Source organism: Haemaphysalis longicornis, unplaced genomic scaffold (assembly GCF_048455015.1).
Source record: "Haemaphysalis longicornis isolate Haplotype H1 unplaced genomic scaffold, Haemaphysalis longicornis Haplotype H1 scaffold_8, whole genome shotgun sequence".
Lineage (NCBI taxonomy): Eukaryota > Metazoa > Arthropoda > Arachnida > Ixodida > Ixodidae > Haemaphysalis > Haemaphysalis longicornis.
In genome coordinates, this window is record NW_027526445.1 from 44,329,190 (window position 1) to 44,348,076 (window position 18,887).

The 18,887-nt window shown below is 45.3% G+C and overlaps 1 protein-coding gene across 7 annotated transcripts in view; it reads right to left on the minus strand.

Annotated features, from left to right (window-relative positions):
- Nucleotides 1–12,960: 12,960 nt before the first annotated feature.
- LOC144148806 (coagulation factor IX-like) overlaps nucleotides 12,961–18,887 on the minus strand; it is a 48,690-nt gene continuing 42,763 nt past the window's right edge. For all 7 annotated transcript variants that reach the window (XM_077680313.1, XM_077680312.1, XM_077680317.1 and 4 more), the window contains one exon: nucleotides 12,961–13,563. In XM_077680313.1, the coding sequence (XP_077536439.1) occupies nucleotides 13,318–13,563 (246 nt within the window). In that variant the 3' untranslated portion in view covers nucleotides 12,961–13,317. The remainder of the gene's footprint in view (nucleotides 13,564–18,887) is intronic.

The window sequence follows — 18,887 nt, forward strand, 5'->3', positions numbered from 1 at the left end:
AGTAGCCTACACCGGCGGGTCTCCTTCAAACACGTCTGTGCATGAATTCTCGGCGCCCAGACCCGTGCCGTTGTTCGGGTGTACGCCGCTTACCGAAAGAATGACGCATAACCTGAGATCTTATGTAGGAACACCACTTCACTCTAAACTTTTTTTCCACCCATATACTCCTAGAGGTTCTTTTTCGCCTGTCCTCTAGTGATCCTCCTTGTAGGAGTTTTTTTACTACATGGAACAGGGAGGTTTTGTTTACCTCCTCAAAACGGGGTATTTTTAGGTGATAGAAAGGAGGTAGTTAGGGAGTGTTAAGAAATGTTAGGGAGAATTTAAGGAGATCAAAATGGAGTATTCTTTACTTCCTCAAGGCGTTTTTAAGTGATGTTTATGGAATTTTTAGGCGGTTGAATAGGAGCTTATTATGGCTCCCTTGGGAAGTACTTATGTTATTTTAGGGGCGTTTTGAGGAGGTTCAAGGGAAGCATTTACTTCTTTTGCATGGAGTTTTACGTTTTGTAGGCCTCGCGAGGGGAGTTTTTAGGAGGTTCAAGGGAAGCATATATTTCTTTTGAATGGAGTTTTGCAAAGTTGGGGCGGTTTTGTAGGCCTTCTCGAAAGGAGTTTTTTCAAGGCCACAAGGGAGAGTTTCTAGTTCCCTGCGGGAGTTCTGATTTCACACGGTTTTGCTCGGTTTCAGGTTTATTTCAAACGAACTTTCGCATACAAGTTTACATGGTACATGGTGTACACAAGGAGGCTCCGAAATAAAAACTTAGGGCGACCTCCTATAAGAAAGCAAAAATGGTAAATTGCTAAAAACACGCCAGTTAGGAATGGAAGACAGCAATAGAATGCTAGTTGAACAAACCGTAGAATTAATATTACTACAAGAACTGGAAATACGCGAAAAACAAAGATAGGCGCAAACACAACCACATGGTAAGTGAAATCATTATATAATAATAGCGGATCAAGAACGCGTCACTACTTATCAGAACTTATCAGAACGCACCAGTACTCAGTACACAAAGAGAAAAAAATGGTTGCAGTGGTTTACAACAACAAAAAAATTTCAGTTGGTGGTGAAATGAGCGATCTGTGTGCTAGTTGAACAAACTGTAGAAACAATATTACTACAAGAACTGGAAATACGCGAAAAACATATAGGCACAAACACAACGGCATGGCAAGTGACATCATTATATAATACTAGAGGATTGAGAACGCGTGAGTACTTATCAGTACGCATCAGTACTCAGTACACAAAGTGAAAAAAATGGCTGCAGTGGTTTACAACAACAAATTTTTTTTTCAATTGGTGGTGAAATGTGCGAGAGCTGTGTAACGATTTGATATTCAAAGGTAACGAGCATTTTGTAGATGGTAAAGGCACAAGAGATGAATGATGTAGGAGACAGACAGCAATGAGATGGCTATAGATAAATGAGTAATATAAAGAACGAGAAATATGCTGCGGAAAATACCAGTGCGTTTTGATAAAGACACAAATGCGCCAAGAAAAGTGACCCAGTCTGAGGGGTTAATTGCAAGGATATAGAACAGAATGGGTGGTATCGCGACAGCTTCTTCAGAGTGAGAAGAAAAAGCCATGTAATTCGTGTTTTTCCGATAATTTTGAGTTGATTCATTTGGCACCAGTTGCCAACATTATTTAGATAATTGTTTCAAGTTATATTAGTTGGTTAATATTATTGCTTCACTAAAAGATAGCTGTATTATCAGCATACAGAAGGGCCCATCAAATATCCCCTGTTCAGTAAAAAAAAAGAAAACGTCAGAAACATAATACGAAATTCTTTAAACTACTATCCAATGATTACACGATTGAAAACAAATAAAATATTGGTGAGGGATATTGATGCGATAAAAGTTAGTTAGTTCTAAATCTTTCACACGTGGTTTGGTGCTGGCAAGGTCCGAAAAGGCATGTTCCACAAACGTTAGAGCTCTGTGTGCCTTCTTGGGATATTGAATGTTGAAAACCCAGAACGATGCAAACAGACTACACAGTCCTCCCAGTAAAGATGATGCAGTCAAGACACTCTGGCCATCGATGCGGAGGCTAATTTCCCCTTTCGCGGAATGCAGGCAGGGAGTCAAAGGAACATCTACCTGAAAAAGCAAAAAAGAAAAAAAATGCCCCACATGTAAAATTCAAAACAGACACTATGGTTAAACGAACTTAATAATTCGGCACAGTAATAAAATTGTTATGCCAGGTTCCCTGCGAATTTCAGTACTTAAATTAGGAATGCAAAGGCTTCATAAAACCAAGTGCCAGTGCATTAACCATCGTGGCTTTTGCAGCAATAAAAAAGATATTACTTCCGCACAATATACTCGAGCACAACTTTAAATGACAGTGAAGTTAAAATGCAAGTCTCTCTAGGTTGATAGATTAGCTCACGGGGAACACTATTATACCCCTCTTACACCTGACCTTTTTTTTTAAGTAAGGTTGAAACTAGCAAAAACACGTTTTCACCGGAAGGGCTTAAGTGGCCTGACGCGCACAACTTCTTTCTTGGCTGCCGCTGGATGGTGCTACTCGTCCATACTTGGGGTGGCAGTACCGCTTTCCAAGGGAGCATGCGAGCTACGCATGAGAAACTCGTTCGACGCCAAAACTTGCGAGGCCTCAAAAGGCCAATGTTCTTCTTCAGTGAAGCGTAAATACTGATCACAGGTCCCATGGAGAAACATTTTGCTTAGTGGTCTCGAACGGCAAATGACAGGGGAGTTTGGGGAAGCATGAGCGATTTGACCGGAACTGACCAAACTGCTTGGTACGTGGTAATTTTGTATTCAGTTGCTTGTATACTGCTATTAATCACCGCTGCTTCACTTGCTTCCGGTTTATCCTGATGCAAACAACGACTGCAGTCGTGTTTGCGTCACGCTTGATGAGAAGTTGAACAGCGATTTCTCAGCACTTAAGGCATCTTGGCACTAAATCAATGCTGAAATGGCTATGCGGAGGTCCGACTTCCGTTTGAAATCAACTTGCTGGTTGTCTTCAATGACCCTTTAACAACAAGTTACCCTTATGCCTCATCACTGCAACCGATTGTTCCTCCGTGTGGTGCAAAGTGTGTTAGTGTGTAACGTGAAACGAACCGTTTCTGTGATTTGTAGGACTGATTCTGCTATTAATTACTGCAGTGACAACAAGCTATGAAAGAAAATCCCGCCATCTCCACGAAGTGAATGATGATGAGAGGGGCGAATCTAAAATGCTTATCAGCAGACAATGTGACGCATTAAGTGCAAGCGGCTTTCATAGTGTGTGCATTGACATTAGGATATGGCCCCCTGGCAGAATGATTCGCTGCGCGAGATTTTGCCGTACCTAAAAGGACAGGCAACTCATTTTTACGGAGTATAGGATCTGTAAAAGGGTTGCGAGTTGGGCGAGTTGGTAATTATGCATTGCGAAAAATAAACTGCGCGCAAATTAACGAGGACACGAACACATGAAGACGGCACAAGCGCACACTCGCAACTAGTTTATTATTGCACAATTCAAAGCTTTATATGCCCAAGCGCCCAATTGCCGCGCCCCCAATGCGTCACAGTTCTCGGCGCACTCAGCCGAAAATACTAAAAAACCGTAACAACAAAACCACAAAACGAACTTTGAGGCGCACGAAAGGCGAAAAATCAGCAAAGATAACCGCATCATACATGGATTAAGACCCCCCTCCCACCCCCAACACGCATTCCCAGAAGCACCGAAATAGCGCTCAATGTGCGTCTAAATATGCGACTTCTCGATTAAGCAGGGCGATAGAGGGATGACATACATTCGGAACCAGCTTTTCTGATGTGGCTGGCTTCTACAATTTCTCGCGTTTGCTGGTTCTTATGTCGCAAAAGGATGGCTGTGCGCTCAAAGACAGGGACACAATCAGGTCTGCATGCGCGGCAATGAGAAGATAAGTGGCTCAGGTCATGTTGAAAAATGAAAAAAAAAATATACGGTACTTTTAGATGTCGTACGCTCGAGTTTGTGACAACGTACCCGTGTGCGGCTCTGTCCTGAAGTTCGGAGAATTGCAGGCGGGTTGTGTTATATTTCTCGTCTTGCATTACGTTTTCTTTTATATATTAGCGCCCTCTTTCCCGATCTCTCTACCTTCCTTCCCGCTTCCGTCTGACTGCGCTGATTTTCGCCAGCACGAATTAACCGTCACGTTGCTTTGAAACGACGCCGCGCGCGACAAACGATTTTACCTCGAATGCCCTGTTACAAACCAGCCTACAAAAGAATGCGAACGCATACCCCAAAACCCACAAACAAGTAAAATAATACGAGTGTGCGCTTTTTTCTTTGCCCGTGCGCGTACGAGCGGTGAGCGGCACGGGTACCCGGGTACTTCGCTGTTAACCCTATCCAAACGTTTGACAAGCGCATCGACTGATGAACGACCACTTACCAGCGAGCTGTCCACACCTGTCGCCGTATCCAAATGCTGTTTGCAGCCGTTCCTCGTGTGACAGGGGCACATGAAAATCTTTCCAGCAAATGGCACTACTAGTCCTTCACAAATAAGAAAAAACGACGGCCCAAGGCGAGGCTTGAAGCTCCGGCCACGCCGACTCACCGGCCGCGCTGCGTTGATAGCACAGAGGTTGTTTACATCCGGGCAGCCAGTCGTGCCGCCAGGGCAAGTTGAGTCGCTGTAGTCGGGTGCGTTGGCGCGCTGGCACGGGAATTTAAATCGTCTATGTATGCGCAAGCAAGCGAAGCAGATGAACGTTGCAATTGTTTGCAACGGCGAGAACTGCCTCTTCGTTAGCAGCAGAGTTCGACGCCACCTATCGCCAAAATAAACAGATTGAGACAACACGGCCGCGCTCTCTGCCTGTGATCGCGCTGGTTGAAGCATCTATACGGGTATACGTACGGTATTGGTTTTGTAGCTGCGTGCAACCGTCGCGTCCTGCTTACTCGTTCTAATTAGCATTAGGCCACGGTTGAAGTGCTGGTGCACGGAGACAACAGAAGACTAACATGGCGACCGCCCGCTTGAGATGATTACCTCAGATAGGGCGTTTATTGTGGACGTGGTAGTATACAAGGAACCGAACGCCATCTCACAAATGGTGTTAAGTCGTTCTAAATCCTCCCTTTTGCTACCCGGATGGGCAACGGTACTACCGTGGAGGTTCGTCCACTTCTTTAGATCATGCCTAGGGAGTACATTTTTTGCTATAGGTACTTTTCAGGGCACATTACTTGATTAAAACTCCATTTCCGGCTAGTTTGCGTTTACAGTGTTAAAAATTCTGCGGCCGTTCGCTTGCCGTAATTCGGCCGAGGACCGCTAACCGAATTAACAACGTACATTCTAGGGCCGTGCGGCGGCCGGTCTCCTGTATAACACCGGTTGCCCGAAGAAAACGAATATTCTGCCGCCGGACGCGCGATTCAACGTTGAAAGAGCGAATGCGATGCAGCCGCGCTCCGGCCGGCCTCCTTTCGAACACCAACTGCCACAAGAATACGGATATTCTGTGGCCGGTCGCTTGCCGTGCTTCGGCTGGACACCGCTTCCCGAAGGAAAAATGGATGCCCTAAAGCCGTACTTCGGCCGTTCTCTTTCTCAACATCGGCAGCCGAAAGTGAACTGAATATCTGGCAGCCCGGTAGCTGCCGTTGTGCGTCTGAACACGGGCGGCAGGAGAAACACCGAAGCGCTGGTTGCCGAATGTTGGCCGCTCAACGTATGATCTGTGGCTGCCAGAACCTGGATGCTGGCCTGGCATGCACGAACCGGCCATAGACGTGTCGGTCTTGGGACACACTTTCTGTGCCGCCTGGGAGGGACCTCCCAAAGCACAAGGTGTCACGAAGCGCGACCTTGAACCCGGTACAAGGCAAAGGTAGTCATGCAAGCCAGTATGCAGAAGATCAAGGGAATAGAAGAACGCAGCTGAACAAGCGAGCATTTAAGCAAGAAATCTAATTCAGCTGAACAATTACGGTGGAACCTTGTGGACGACCTAGCTAAGTTTGGTCAACGGGAATGTAAAGATTGCGGGTAAACAAAACATGTCAAAAGGAAATATATCGGCGGTGGAAGTGAGTGTGGAAGAAGTGAACATGAAAAAATCACAGCCACATGCTTAAGAGAATGTTAAAACCCCGACCCGTCTCCAATGCAGCCAAACACATCTCTGTCCACCTGGTAGCCCACCAATTGACATTTCGCCTAGCTACTTGGCCAGCCCCATTCCATTCCTTTTCCTCATTTGAACTATGCTGGCTGCTACTCGAGTGGGTTCTCTGATCCCAGTATCTGGTTTCCAGTCTCTAAGTGTTACTCCGATCATTATTCGTTTCATGGCCCGTTTAGCAGATCTAAGTTTCATTTCAATATTTTTAGCAAGGCGCCAAGTTTCCACACCATACGTCATCGCCAGCAGTATGCGAATGGTTTTATATTTCACATTTCAATGATAAGGGTCGCTTAGTTTTCATTATCTGGGAGTGTTTAGAGAATGCACTCTGCAGCATATGCCAATTCTGCGCCAGATTTCTTTCTCGCGATTCGGATCACCACAGGTAAACTAACCGATAGAGTTGTAATCTACTTGTTCTAGCATTGCGTTACATATGCTGAGCAGGGAGTTTTGGAGGTGTTTATTACAAAAGACAGTTCGCCCTGATCGGTCCCCATTGTGATATGGCGCTATCCGCCTCGTTGTCCGTTGGAATATACTGGTATCGCGGGGTGATAAAACGCCGCTGTGGTCCTTGAAGTGGTCGTTTAGATGAGAAACGGGTACTTATCATGGCCAGAAGCCTGGATAAACTGAACGGGCAATTTCAGCATCACGTGCAGGGTAGCGCCGCTGAGCCAACAGAAATCGGTACTTCGCTGTCTTTTCTCTTTAGTAAGATCCCACGCAGTCGCAGGTATCGCTCCTGCACGGCAGGGTTACTGTAGTAGAGATGGCACAGATACTACAGGAATGTGAAGTGGCACTATCGGTATTGTTGTCGGCAGGAATACCGTAATCACGGGCTGGTAGAACACCGCTGTCGTCATTGAAGTGGTCCCGGAGATTCACAGCGGGAACGTTCAGCGGTAATAAATGAGTGTGCCCCTGAAAGCCTGAAGAAGCACGTGTAGGCTTCAGCATCACTTGCCGGGCTGTGCCATTTAGTATGCGTATTGAAGAAATGAAAGAACACACTCGGCACAGAATGGGCGGTTAAAAGTGCGTTTTATTTAGGCATCTTCGCAACATCTTTCTGCGTTGTGTACATTCCCTTACGAAAATGCTATATATGGCCATATATAAAAATTGCCATATATGGCCACGCCAGGAATTGGGCATATGTGGCCATATATGGGTGTGCCATATATGGCCATATATGCCAATTCCTGACATGGCCATATATGGGTGGGGCCATATATGGATCTAGGCCATATATGGCCTTATATGCCCAATTCCTGACGTGGCCATATATGGGCGAGGCCATACATGAGTAAGCCATATATGGCGCCCTAACATCATATATGGCTATATATGGATTGAGTTTATGACCACGTCGATAGCATATATAATGAACTTCAGTTAACAGCAGCAATTAATGCTGCACCCTAAATGCCGACAAACACTTCATGACATACCTTCCACATTTTATTACAAAAATGATGCGCGTGCATGCGAATTAAGGTGGTTGCAGGTTGCTTTGTTGTGGCGATGGGTCAGTGGCTGCATTCTTCTTGGCCAGCTTGGCCCCTTTGATGGAAGCACAAGTTTCTCACTGCATTTATTTTTACCTCTTGTATCTAGCTGTGGCTTTACTAATCTTGCAAATGAAATGAAACAAATAGAGTTATCATTAGTCAATGTACAAGTTCTTTTTTTATTAATCCTGGAAATAAATTTCTTAAATATACTGTCACATCCTCAAATAATTAGAGGGCCTGAACCAATTCTCCCCCTTGCTAATACTTTTATTCTGCCTTACATTCTTCACAACAGGATACAGAACGCAATTGTTATTAGTGATGCTGAAAGGTAATTGCTTGCAATTTTGTCACCATAGTCCATGTTAAAACCTTTATGCAACTTTTAGAAAATAAATTTTATTTGTTTACATCGAGAACTCCTTATTTTGACAATTCAGCTTGAGGTTTAAACAAATGCACTTCAGCTATTCACTTCGTCAAATGTAAATGCACATTGCAGCCCACAGAACATTTTTTCTACTTATGTTGATAAGAAAAAAAGCGGCCCAAAATGGCATCAATTCCTGCATGGAGAGGTGTCTGCTGGATGGCTCGAATGTGCAAACATTTGGCTTTGAAACCCTTTCTGGAGAATGCGACGAGGCAAAAAGGCACCTCATTATTCAACCCCACTCTAGTGCTAATACCGAAAACAACAAACAGAAATGAGCGAAAATTCATTAACCACATTCAGCAGGAGAGCATGCTCATGCAAGGGGCATATTTCTCGGGCAGATTTGACATGGCGATAGTGCTACTAAGATTTCATTAACATGCATTTATATTCACCGATTTTTCTTTTATGTGTAAGTGAAAGCCCCATGAATATTATTTTGTTAAGATGCGTAAGCTATATTTAAATGCCCGGCGGAGTACAGATGAACGACGCTATAACGAACGCTAATATAGCGAATTATCAGCTGCAGCGAACTTAATACGAACTCTGTTTGGTCACGCTCCAATTCAGTGGCACATTCTTTTTATAACAAAACTAAAACATTAAGCCGTGCGCTATATTGGCTGTAATAAAGCAATATTTGGCTAGCAGGGATCAAAAAAATTTAAGATAAGACATTATTTTGAAGAAACTTGGGAAAAACTACCGACGTCCGAAACAGCACAAGTAGAAAACGCCCTTTTGTGCGTGGACACCGTGAAAAACTTCATCCTAATCCGAGCTGTGAAAAGCCACGGGATAAAGACCGCATCCTTCAAATAAATGAGACCGCAAATCTGTTTTGCCAAACAAGCGATGCTGTTGTTCTTTCACGTGCTCATGTTCCGGTCAATTACCGAGCGAATGCATTAAAATGTTTACTTTCACTGCCCTACTGAGTGATAAAAAATGCGTTATCTTCCGCGACGTAACTAATGCAGCAGGCAGCCGCGCGATAAAGCGGTTTCAGGGAGTGCGCCCACTAAGTGCACAAACTGCCAGGGCGCGTCAGCCTCCCAACAAAGTCATGTGCATGTATTGAGTGGCACGCACTCCCGTGTTTACTGACATAAAGCATTCGACTGTACCTCCACCGAACTAGTGGCCCGCACTATGTTTTTGAAAAATAGATGCAGGAAAAGGCGGTAAAACAGGGAAATACAGTGTCCAGGTTAACAGCTCTGAAGAAAACTGAGCGCTACCACCCTTACAACTTTTGGAAACGCATTAGCTGCAACCTTAACACGTACGTACGCGCACGACAAATTTCCGAGAAGAAGCCCTTACGTTAATACGATTTTCTTCAGCGGAGGAGGGGACGGAGAGGGTGAGCTGTAAAACAGCGCTTCTATTAAAAAAAGTAGGGTTGCCGCGGAAACTTTTCGAGAGAATTCGGAAGCGTAAAGCATCGCGTGTAAGAAGGCATGAGACGCACCACCCAGGTTAAGCGATTCTCGAACCACACGCCGGTTGCACTGGTTCTAGCGTGTTTATATCGGTCGAGGCTCGGACAGCAGTTGTTGGAGTACACTTGTTGTACCCGCGAGAGCGTAGGCCAATGGCTTGATCTGTATGCGTGGCTACACGGATAATATCCGCATCCGCGAAGGGTAGCTCGCATACCTAGAAAAAATATTACCTCCAATAAGCAAAGCCTTCGGTGCTTGTCATACAAAAGTGCGGCTTGGGAGCCAGTTACACAGGCCACGTGTATCCTCTTGAAATGAAAGCGCAATTCTATACCAAAATGAAAAAAAAAAAGCTTACCCTGGAATTCTCGGTGAGGCTTTCTCGCGGCACACGTGTATCCATGCATTTCTCAGTCTTTCTTCCCTCGGGAACGTGAACACGTGTACCTTCGTGTCCGCGGTGTAGTCGCCGCGGCATCGTTGTACACAGCACTTGCACGGCATCTAAGCGTACTTACTTTGACATTGCCGAAATTTGCAGACGCGGAAACTCACAGAAACACACAGAAAACGAGCGACTGGACGGCGAAGACGCGCACGTAGAAAAAGACACGCTGGGGAATGCGGAATGTGCGGTGCAGAGGGCGCATCCTGCAGCCCAACGTGTGATTCCAAGAAGTCGGAGTGACTAGACAAGAGGGGTGATCGCCTCCGCGGGGCTGCTTAGGGCGAGTAGAAAGGGTGCACCTGCACAAAGCCTTTCTCCCTTTCCAATCGGTGCTCCTACGACCCCGACGACCCCACCGCGAGCTGCCGAAAGAGAAAAAAGAAAAACGTGCAAGGCTGGACAGCCTAGCCCCTCCCCAAGCGGAAAGCTGAGGAGTGCCCCTTTGTTTACTTTGCGGGAGACGCCTTCCAAGAATGGCCGACCGGCAGCCCACATGCTCACATCCATGCTGGAAAAGGTCCATTTTGTTTCAAGGTGCCATGCGCTGTAGGGCTGTTTGAATGATCTGAATCACGCGCCACGCACATCATGCCGTAGGTAGCGACCGCGATATTGGGTAGGCGCAGCGGGCGGCGCCGCTTCGGCGCCGTGCTCTAGCTATCGCTAACCGATCGAGTTGCGTCACTGCGTAGCGTGCTCGATAAACATGCACCAGGCTTGCCCCCAAATCCGGCGCGTTGTACAGTGCCCCGCGGCGGTGCGCACCGGCACGGAGCATTAATAGAGGACAAATTGAGCGGTTCTACCCAAATGCCATCTCATTAGCTGTGAAAGCAATTCACAAATGCTTTCACAATGGCAATAAAGTAGTGTAATATGACACATCACTACTTAAGAGAGATATTTATTGAGAGGCAATGATTTTATGTGGAAGAACACCATATCTTTCTCAAATTGGAAAAAAAATCACGATAGCAGAAGAATTCTAGATTGATTGATTGTAGTGTTTAACGCGCCGACGCAATGCAGGCGATAATGCGCGCCGTAGTGGAGGGGTCCGGGTTAATTTTGACCACCTGGGGATCTTTAACGTGCGCCGAAATCTCGTACACACGGGAAGAGTTCTAGGCCAGAGTGTGATTTGTGAACATTCTCTTTGTCTACTGAACGCAATTTTAAACCTACTCGCGAGAGCGCTCCGATTAATAAACAGGTTTCAAGCTTTCAAATGCCACCACTACTTATTTTTTATACTGAAAATATCTTTTTCTCGTAACTAATTAAGGCGGGAACTGCGAAATGTTTTTCACAGCAAGCATAACCAGCTATTGGACGATGCTGTACATAAATGCTGTGTTGAAAAAGAAGGAATAAAAACTGTTTGTGGTGCTGTTGCATATATGACAAATAAAGAACTAAGGCAGCTGCATTAAATATAGTTGCAGTTTTGAAGTATGCAAGGAAAGATCTCTGTATAGTAGAAAAACTATCAGCAACGTAACTGGGTAATTAAAGAGAAAGTGTTTTCGCAGAATTTATACTGACAGGCAATTCATATTCCTGTGATTGTTAATTAAATAGTTAGAGAATTTGCATATATATTACTTTAGAACTGCGTTAATCAATTGTATATATAAGTAACTGGCCGCATATCTGGCTGCATTTAGTGTAATACATGAATCTGATTGTGTCATATAGCTGTTGTTCAAGCCATGCAGGGTGTCCCAGATATCATGCACCAAGATTAAAAAAAAGAGTAAAGGCGTAACTCGAAGAAAACCTAGTGCATAATGTTCGCAGTACTGTGAAGAAGTGGGCAGCATTTTTTGGTAATGAGACTTAACTAATTAATTGTAATTAATTTTTTAACTCGAGAAGTACTGTCCTAATCACTAAAGTATCACTGAGGCACTTGCAGGTGCCCAGGAGGGGCATCTAACTGCAGTATTTTCTGCGGCGAACCAATTGTGTACTCATTTATTCTGACTGATAAAGAAAACCCGCGAAATACGAAACATACCACGTGACGGCGCCTCCGCGTGCATGGTAAAGCAACGCCCTCAAACAGGCGGCCTCTGAGTTAGCCAGAACTAAATAAACAAAAGAAAGAAAGAAGAAATCGCGACCGAGTTTGTGCCTTATCTGCACACGCACCCCGCAAATCTCGCTGTGGCTGCTCCTTCCACGCATTCCATTATCAAGGTTATGCGCTGTCTCTTCGGGCAGGTGACAAGGGAAGCAGTTGCTTTCAATCAGCTTATATGGGGATGCTGCTTTACAATGCGCGCGGAAGCCCCTTCACGTGGTATTTTTCATATTTCGCGGGTTTTCTTTGTCAGTCTTAATAAATAAGTAGGCAATTAGTTCATCGGTGAAAATACCACAGTTAGATGCCCCTCGTGAGTACCTACAAGTTCCTCATTGACACTTCAGTGATTAGGACAGTAATTCTCGAGTTAGGTAATTAATTACAATTAATTAGTTAAGTATCATTAAAAAAATTACTGTCTGCTTCTCCACGGTACTGCAAACATTGTGCACTAGGTATTCTTTGAGTAACGCCATTGCTCTTTTTTAAATCTTGGTGCACGATAGCTGGGACACCCTTTATAACAAAGAACGTAGCGCCATATATGGATGTAGAAGGCGCCAGATATGGGTTGACCAGGCCATATACGGTTGTACTTGGCGCCATATATGGGTTGTACGCGCCATATATGGCTCCACGTGGGGCCATATATGGCCATATTTGGCGCCATATATGGGCTGGCCACGCCAGATATGGCCCTATTTGTCCCCATATATGGCAAGTTATAGCCTGATATGAACACATATATAGCTATATATGGCCACATATAATTTATATATGGGCCATATATGGCATTTTCGTAAGGGTTGGCTTACGCTTTTATAGCGTTCTCAGAGACCATTCCTTCACTTTGACGAGAATCGAGCGAACATCGCCGCAATCTACACTATATGATTTATACTGAGTGCCCACATTGTGCTGCAGCCAAAAACCAAACGTGTTAAGCGTCTTGCCCATTGCTCATTCACAACCTAACTCTCAAAGCATTATTTCCGTGAAGTTGCGGTAGCAACAATAAACAAATAAAAAGCAATCAATAAATGGGAATATACAATATTTGTTTACTGTTTTGACTGCAGTCATTTCGCTCTAATTCGCCTGGAACTTTACATTGTACAGCTACACCTCCTGCGCAAGCATGAATGGGCACATTTTCTGCATCCACTCTTCTAGCTCATGCCGGATCTCCGTGAATTGACGGTGTCCAGAATCCACTCGTTGTAGTTGTTCACCTTCGTGTAGAAACCGTACCGACCAGGGACGCCACACTTGCTTTGGTGGGACCAGCTCACGATTCCCACAAGGTACCAAGTGCCCCGGAGCTCGACCACGAACGGTCCCCCGCTGTCGCCTTCGCAGGTATCCATGACCACCGGCTGGTCGTCGTAGCCCGCACAGAACATGTTGTCTGTTATCTGCGGAACGAAATGACTCGTGTACATTGGAAAAACAAGCCTGCACCGTGGTTTCAACACTGAATACTGTTTGCGTTTGCCACATAAAACGGGTGATATAATTATCGTCCGTAGGGAAATACAACCTTACACTCGTTGCCATTGAACCATTTTGCGTATTGCCCCTGAGTTTTGGGGCAGTTAAACTTCTAATGGTTTTTCAATTGCCACCATGTTTACATTTGTTGATGCAATTGTTAGCATCCTGGGACGATTTTGGGGAACGCACGTCTCTAGGGGGTAAAAGTGGTCCACTTTAAGCTCTGTTTAGAGTGCTTACACGAAATGAATTCTATTATACAATACTGTGAATATTTGATTACTAGCAAGTGTTTGCACTCACATATGATATTCACTGGAAAGTTCATGGGGCGATGTCTTTGCTTGGAAACACTGCAAACCGCCATAGCAAGGCTCGGTGTGCCTGCCCATGAGCGTCGTGCAAGAACATCCCCGAAAACAAAACCCACCACGCGTCCCCTTCCAAGTTTCAACCCGCTCCGCGGCCGAGGTTTACACAGGTATAATAAGAATTGCAGTCACACTGTGCGGTGGCGCTCTCCTTGCTCTCTAGAAATTCGCATAATCGGATAACAAAACCGCGGCTTCGAACGATCATAACACGCATCGCTAGAGGCTGACGCTGCAGTTGCCTGTTACAACGGATGTTGACACAAGTGCCCCTAACGCGGCGTATTGCAAAAAACCCAATATTCATTTGAAAGACATTTTTCACGCGTACTTTGATTTAATTACGACGGTACCATAGCACATATTGCAGGCTTGGCCGTCTCCCGAGCCATAACATGCTCGCACTCTCTAGTCGGCGCAAGCGCTTGCGAATACCACGCGCCCTGTTTTAAAATCACTTCCGTTTCACTTCGGTATGACGTAATTGTCGGCAACAATATTTCTGCTTTTGTCCTTGAGCAATGACAGATTTGGAAGGGGTGACCGGCCCCAACCAGCATATACGCGTGACTTGGTCCATCTCGACACAGTTCCGCACGCACGTAAGCTCCAAAGTAGCTGCTGCTCTACAAAGCCGGGCGACGATTTGAACCGTGTCTGGTGATACGTAGATCGAAGTGTGCTGCGCAAAAACGTATCTCGAGGTGATGGCGGCATATACTTGGATCTTTTAAATTAGGGAGGACACTAATTACGAAATCTTGTTGGCCTATTTTCCAGATTCCTAAGAACTTTAAAGGTACCCGTAGCGTGCAAAAAACGCCAACATAATGATAACTCATCCGAAAGGAGATACCCAATATCTTAAGGCTTGCAGACCTATCAGACTACTCCCAGTTGTAAACAAGCGATTTACCATGGTAATAGGTATGCGATTAAGCGGCAGTCTACACTTCGGACAACAAAGAGAACACGTCGAGTTAGAAAGGGTACTCTAGAACACATTACATCCATGTCATCAACCAAGTATTTGACACAGCCGCTGAATATAACAAACCCTTTACGTGTCATTTACAGATTACCAAAATTCATTTGATTCTGTAAGAACCCATGCAGTGCTGGAATAATTGAAATACCAGGCAATACAGAAGATCTAAATAAGACTCCCAGACGCCTTACGTTCTTGTGGGCAATGAGAGAGACGAATCCACAAACCCCAAATACGGCACAAAAACTGCAGAGACAAGAAAAACAATCAACTTCAACTGGAAAAGAGGTTGCAATAAAATAGATTGGAGAACACCCGGATAACGTGTAGTCAGGTCGTATTTCGACTCGGAAATTCCCCAAATCCTGTGGCCGCACGGATCAAAATGAGCAAAATTAATTTGCCCAGTAGGAGTGGGCTTTTGTCGCTACGGATGTGCCTGTTCCGAGGTTGTTTTCCCAAGCATTTTTGTTTTTCGGATCTGGCCTATCTTATATCACTACGTAAATTACGAGAAGCAAGGAAAGAAGATCTGTCTCCACACCTTTAGCAGAGACGACCGGTCATTCCTGCTTCGCCTGCGGCCTAATTACTGAAATGTGGAGCCTGTCTGCATCACCAGGGTGGCCGGGCTACCTGCGCCGGCTGTCCAGAGCCCGAGACCCTCGAGCACTTATTGTGCTCTTGCCGGCAGCATGACACCGCGAGGGACAAACTCCGTGCCGCACTCCAGCGATTCTGTGCAGCAAGCCATAAGCTGGAAGACTTCCTGTTCCCCACGGAACCGACCAGCACCTCCTCAACTTCCAGGTCGTGACAATACTAGCGCAGCGTTTGCCGCCTTCAAGCCATGGACAAGACCAACCCGACATACGCTGTCCCCCACTCTCCTCACTCTTCGCTCTCTCTCTCTCTCTATCCCTTTCCTTTGACACCGGTACTCCCCTTCCCTGGAGTGCGTTGTATGAGAGTGAAGTCTTCGTTAAGCTTAATAATATCACCAGTTCTTTTCGCTTCCCGCCTCTCTTAATACAAAACCACGACCAACACCGCACAATGAAGAGAAAAAGCGAACAAAATGAAACTGAGAGATGTGAAAACTTCATTTATTCCCGCCTGTACACCCCTACAGAATAAATCGCGATACTTTTGCTTCACTCCTTTATTTACCACTTCCTTAATTAAATAGCCGCCGCATACTGGATCTGACCTCCCCCCCTTGTTGGTACGAGTCACTTTATTAAGCTGACAAAGAGAAGATGAAATGACCTTTCTTGCGAAACGTTTTGTAAATCTATGGCAAAAATATGAAAAGCTAGCGCACATACTGAGTGCATTCAGGTGCGTCCACGAAAGAAATCCTGCGGAAGAATCCGAACACAGCTCCTCATTCTGCCTCGATGAATCACATGGTCTTTCCTTGAATGGTTTTAGTGTCCTTATAGCCGTGTTGAATGTTAAAGCGTTTTCCGCCTCACCGCTTCCGTACCGTTCTTAACGATCAATTTCGCATTAACGTTTCATAAGAATGCCTCATCAGGTTGAGTGTTTCAATTTAATACGAGCATAAACAAAATTTATCATTCGAAAATTGGTCAAATACGGCTCACAATTTTTAATTACTGGTGGCCCTTAAACTTGCCCCACCTGGCATGGAAAACGTAGTATAGATTAGATTTGATAGCGTTGTACCTAGGTGCGGCAAAAAGCTTTCACATTTCTATCGGATTTTGTTTTGGGGGCATAAGACATATTTCGAAAAATACGGTAGCTTCGCACTAGTGGTGCGAAGAACGGGCAAACAGTGAAACGGGGGCTCACCTAGCTTATTCTTGGTTCGGCTAAGTTTATCCGTGGTTATGATGGGAGATTGTGCTGCTGAGTCCAAGTACGCAAGTACGATCGAGGCCGCGGTGGGTGCTTTCCTGATGGAGACGAATCCGAAGTACACATGGCCTGCCTGCCGCGTGAACCCCGCTATCTCTCCTTTTGTGCCAGTCGACCATTATTTATCCCGCGCATTCCCCGAGTGCAGTCAAGCCTGGCTGCGGGATTAGCTCTCGTCGCTGCTGGAAGCTGGGCCTGACTAGCGTTGAGCTCAGCTAGGTGGCTAGGTCGGTAGGATAGCGTGCGCCCGCCGCTCTTTGCTGGCGCGCGCTCTAATTTCGCGCTCTCCCGCCTCACCAGGAGGCACCACGTGCACGTTTTTGCTTGATATTCTTTCAGACCCCACCGGACCAACCCCAAGCTTAAACAGCTCCGCTGTTAAAACTGAAGTATGTAAATGATGTTCGGGAAGGGTCATCCTTAAAAAGCAAAGCGACCAATTCAATATCCGAAAGGGGGTACGCCACAGAGAACCAACTCGCCAAAATTGTTCAGGCATGTCTCGAGGTGGTATATAAGAGTCGTGACTAGGACAAAACTGTAGTTCTGATTAAAAGAGAATAAGTGTGGTATTGGAAGTTTGCAGACGACATTGTCTCACCAAATTAGTAGGCAGGGCATCTGAAAAAAATTCCTGAGAAAATACAATCAGAACGCCTGGCTGTAGGGTCAGAAATATATATAAGTAAATCCTAAGTATTAGCATATGAAGAAAGCGGCGTTTTCATCATAGATAACGCAACGCTATAACTTTTAGTCGAGTATAACGTCGTTGGAAAACTTTTCAACGCTGCTCCCGACTCCGACAAAGAAATCCGGCGGAGGAAAGGCATTGGCGGGTTGGGGGGGGGGGCACTGGGCAAGCACTCCCAAGAAATGAACAGTAAGCTACCTCTGTCACTGAAAGAAGAGCTATACGACCAATACGCGCTGGTGGTGATGACGTACACAGTGGAAACTTTGTATCTTACTGAATTACTGGAACGAAAACAAAGGTGGGCTGAACAAGCCCTAGAAGGAAAGATGAAGGGTGCAAAGCACAGGGACAAAATGACCCTCCTGGTTCAGAAAACAAACTTGAATGAGAAATAACATAGCTTAAACTAAGAAAAAGAAGTAGACTAGGGCCGGTCATGTAGCGAGACAATATGACAACCGGTGGGTCACAAAGATAAAACGCTGGCTACCGAGAGACCAGTCTAGAAGAAGGGGAAGGCCATCATAACTAGATAAATGGATGAAATAAGAAAATTCGGAGGTAACGAATGGGTTCTGGCAGCGTAGTACAGGAGCGGGTGTAAATCAATGGGAGAGGCCTTCGTCCTGCAGTTGACCTTAGAGCCTAATGATGGTAGTGGTAGTGGTGGTGGTGATAATGATGATTATGATGATATGATGACGATGAAACTTCCGACCGTGATTGCAGTGACCCGAGATTACCACCCAATCACTCCAAATGCCCATTTTGTCTATTTCTAGACGCACGACCACCAAGTTACTGGGACCCTTCCCATGTGTTTCAACTTCGGTGATAATGGGCTCTGACAGGGACCTCAGGAATATGTTACGTAACCGCTCAGTGTGCAAGCGAAAAAATAGTTCTTTAAGAGAAATGTGCCTTCGGGGTCTGTTTGGCTGAATTTAGTTAAATATTAGGGCTTATTAAATACCACATACCCGAACTGAAGGTAACGATCGGGAGGCATGCTGGTTTTAGCTTGCTCTCTTTTTTGTGCCTTTGTTGCACGTATTTTATTTTTTTTTCGTTATGGGCATTACCTTGGATTCAGGAACTACAGTGCGTAAGGATGGGGTAGGGTTTGCTCCCTTCCTCAGTCATGATGCTCGGTGAAATTCGCTGAGGGTCAATCCAACATGGATATCGGCCTAAACTATTTTAAATAGAATCTACTTACTAAAGACTCACATGTTCATGAAAGTTCTGTAGACCACTAGAATAAATAAGTCCCACAGTAAAACTATGAAGTAGTTTGATATG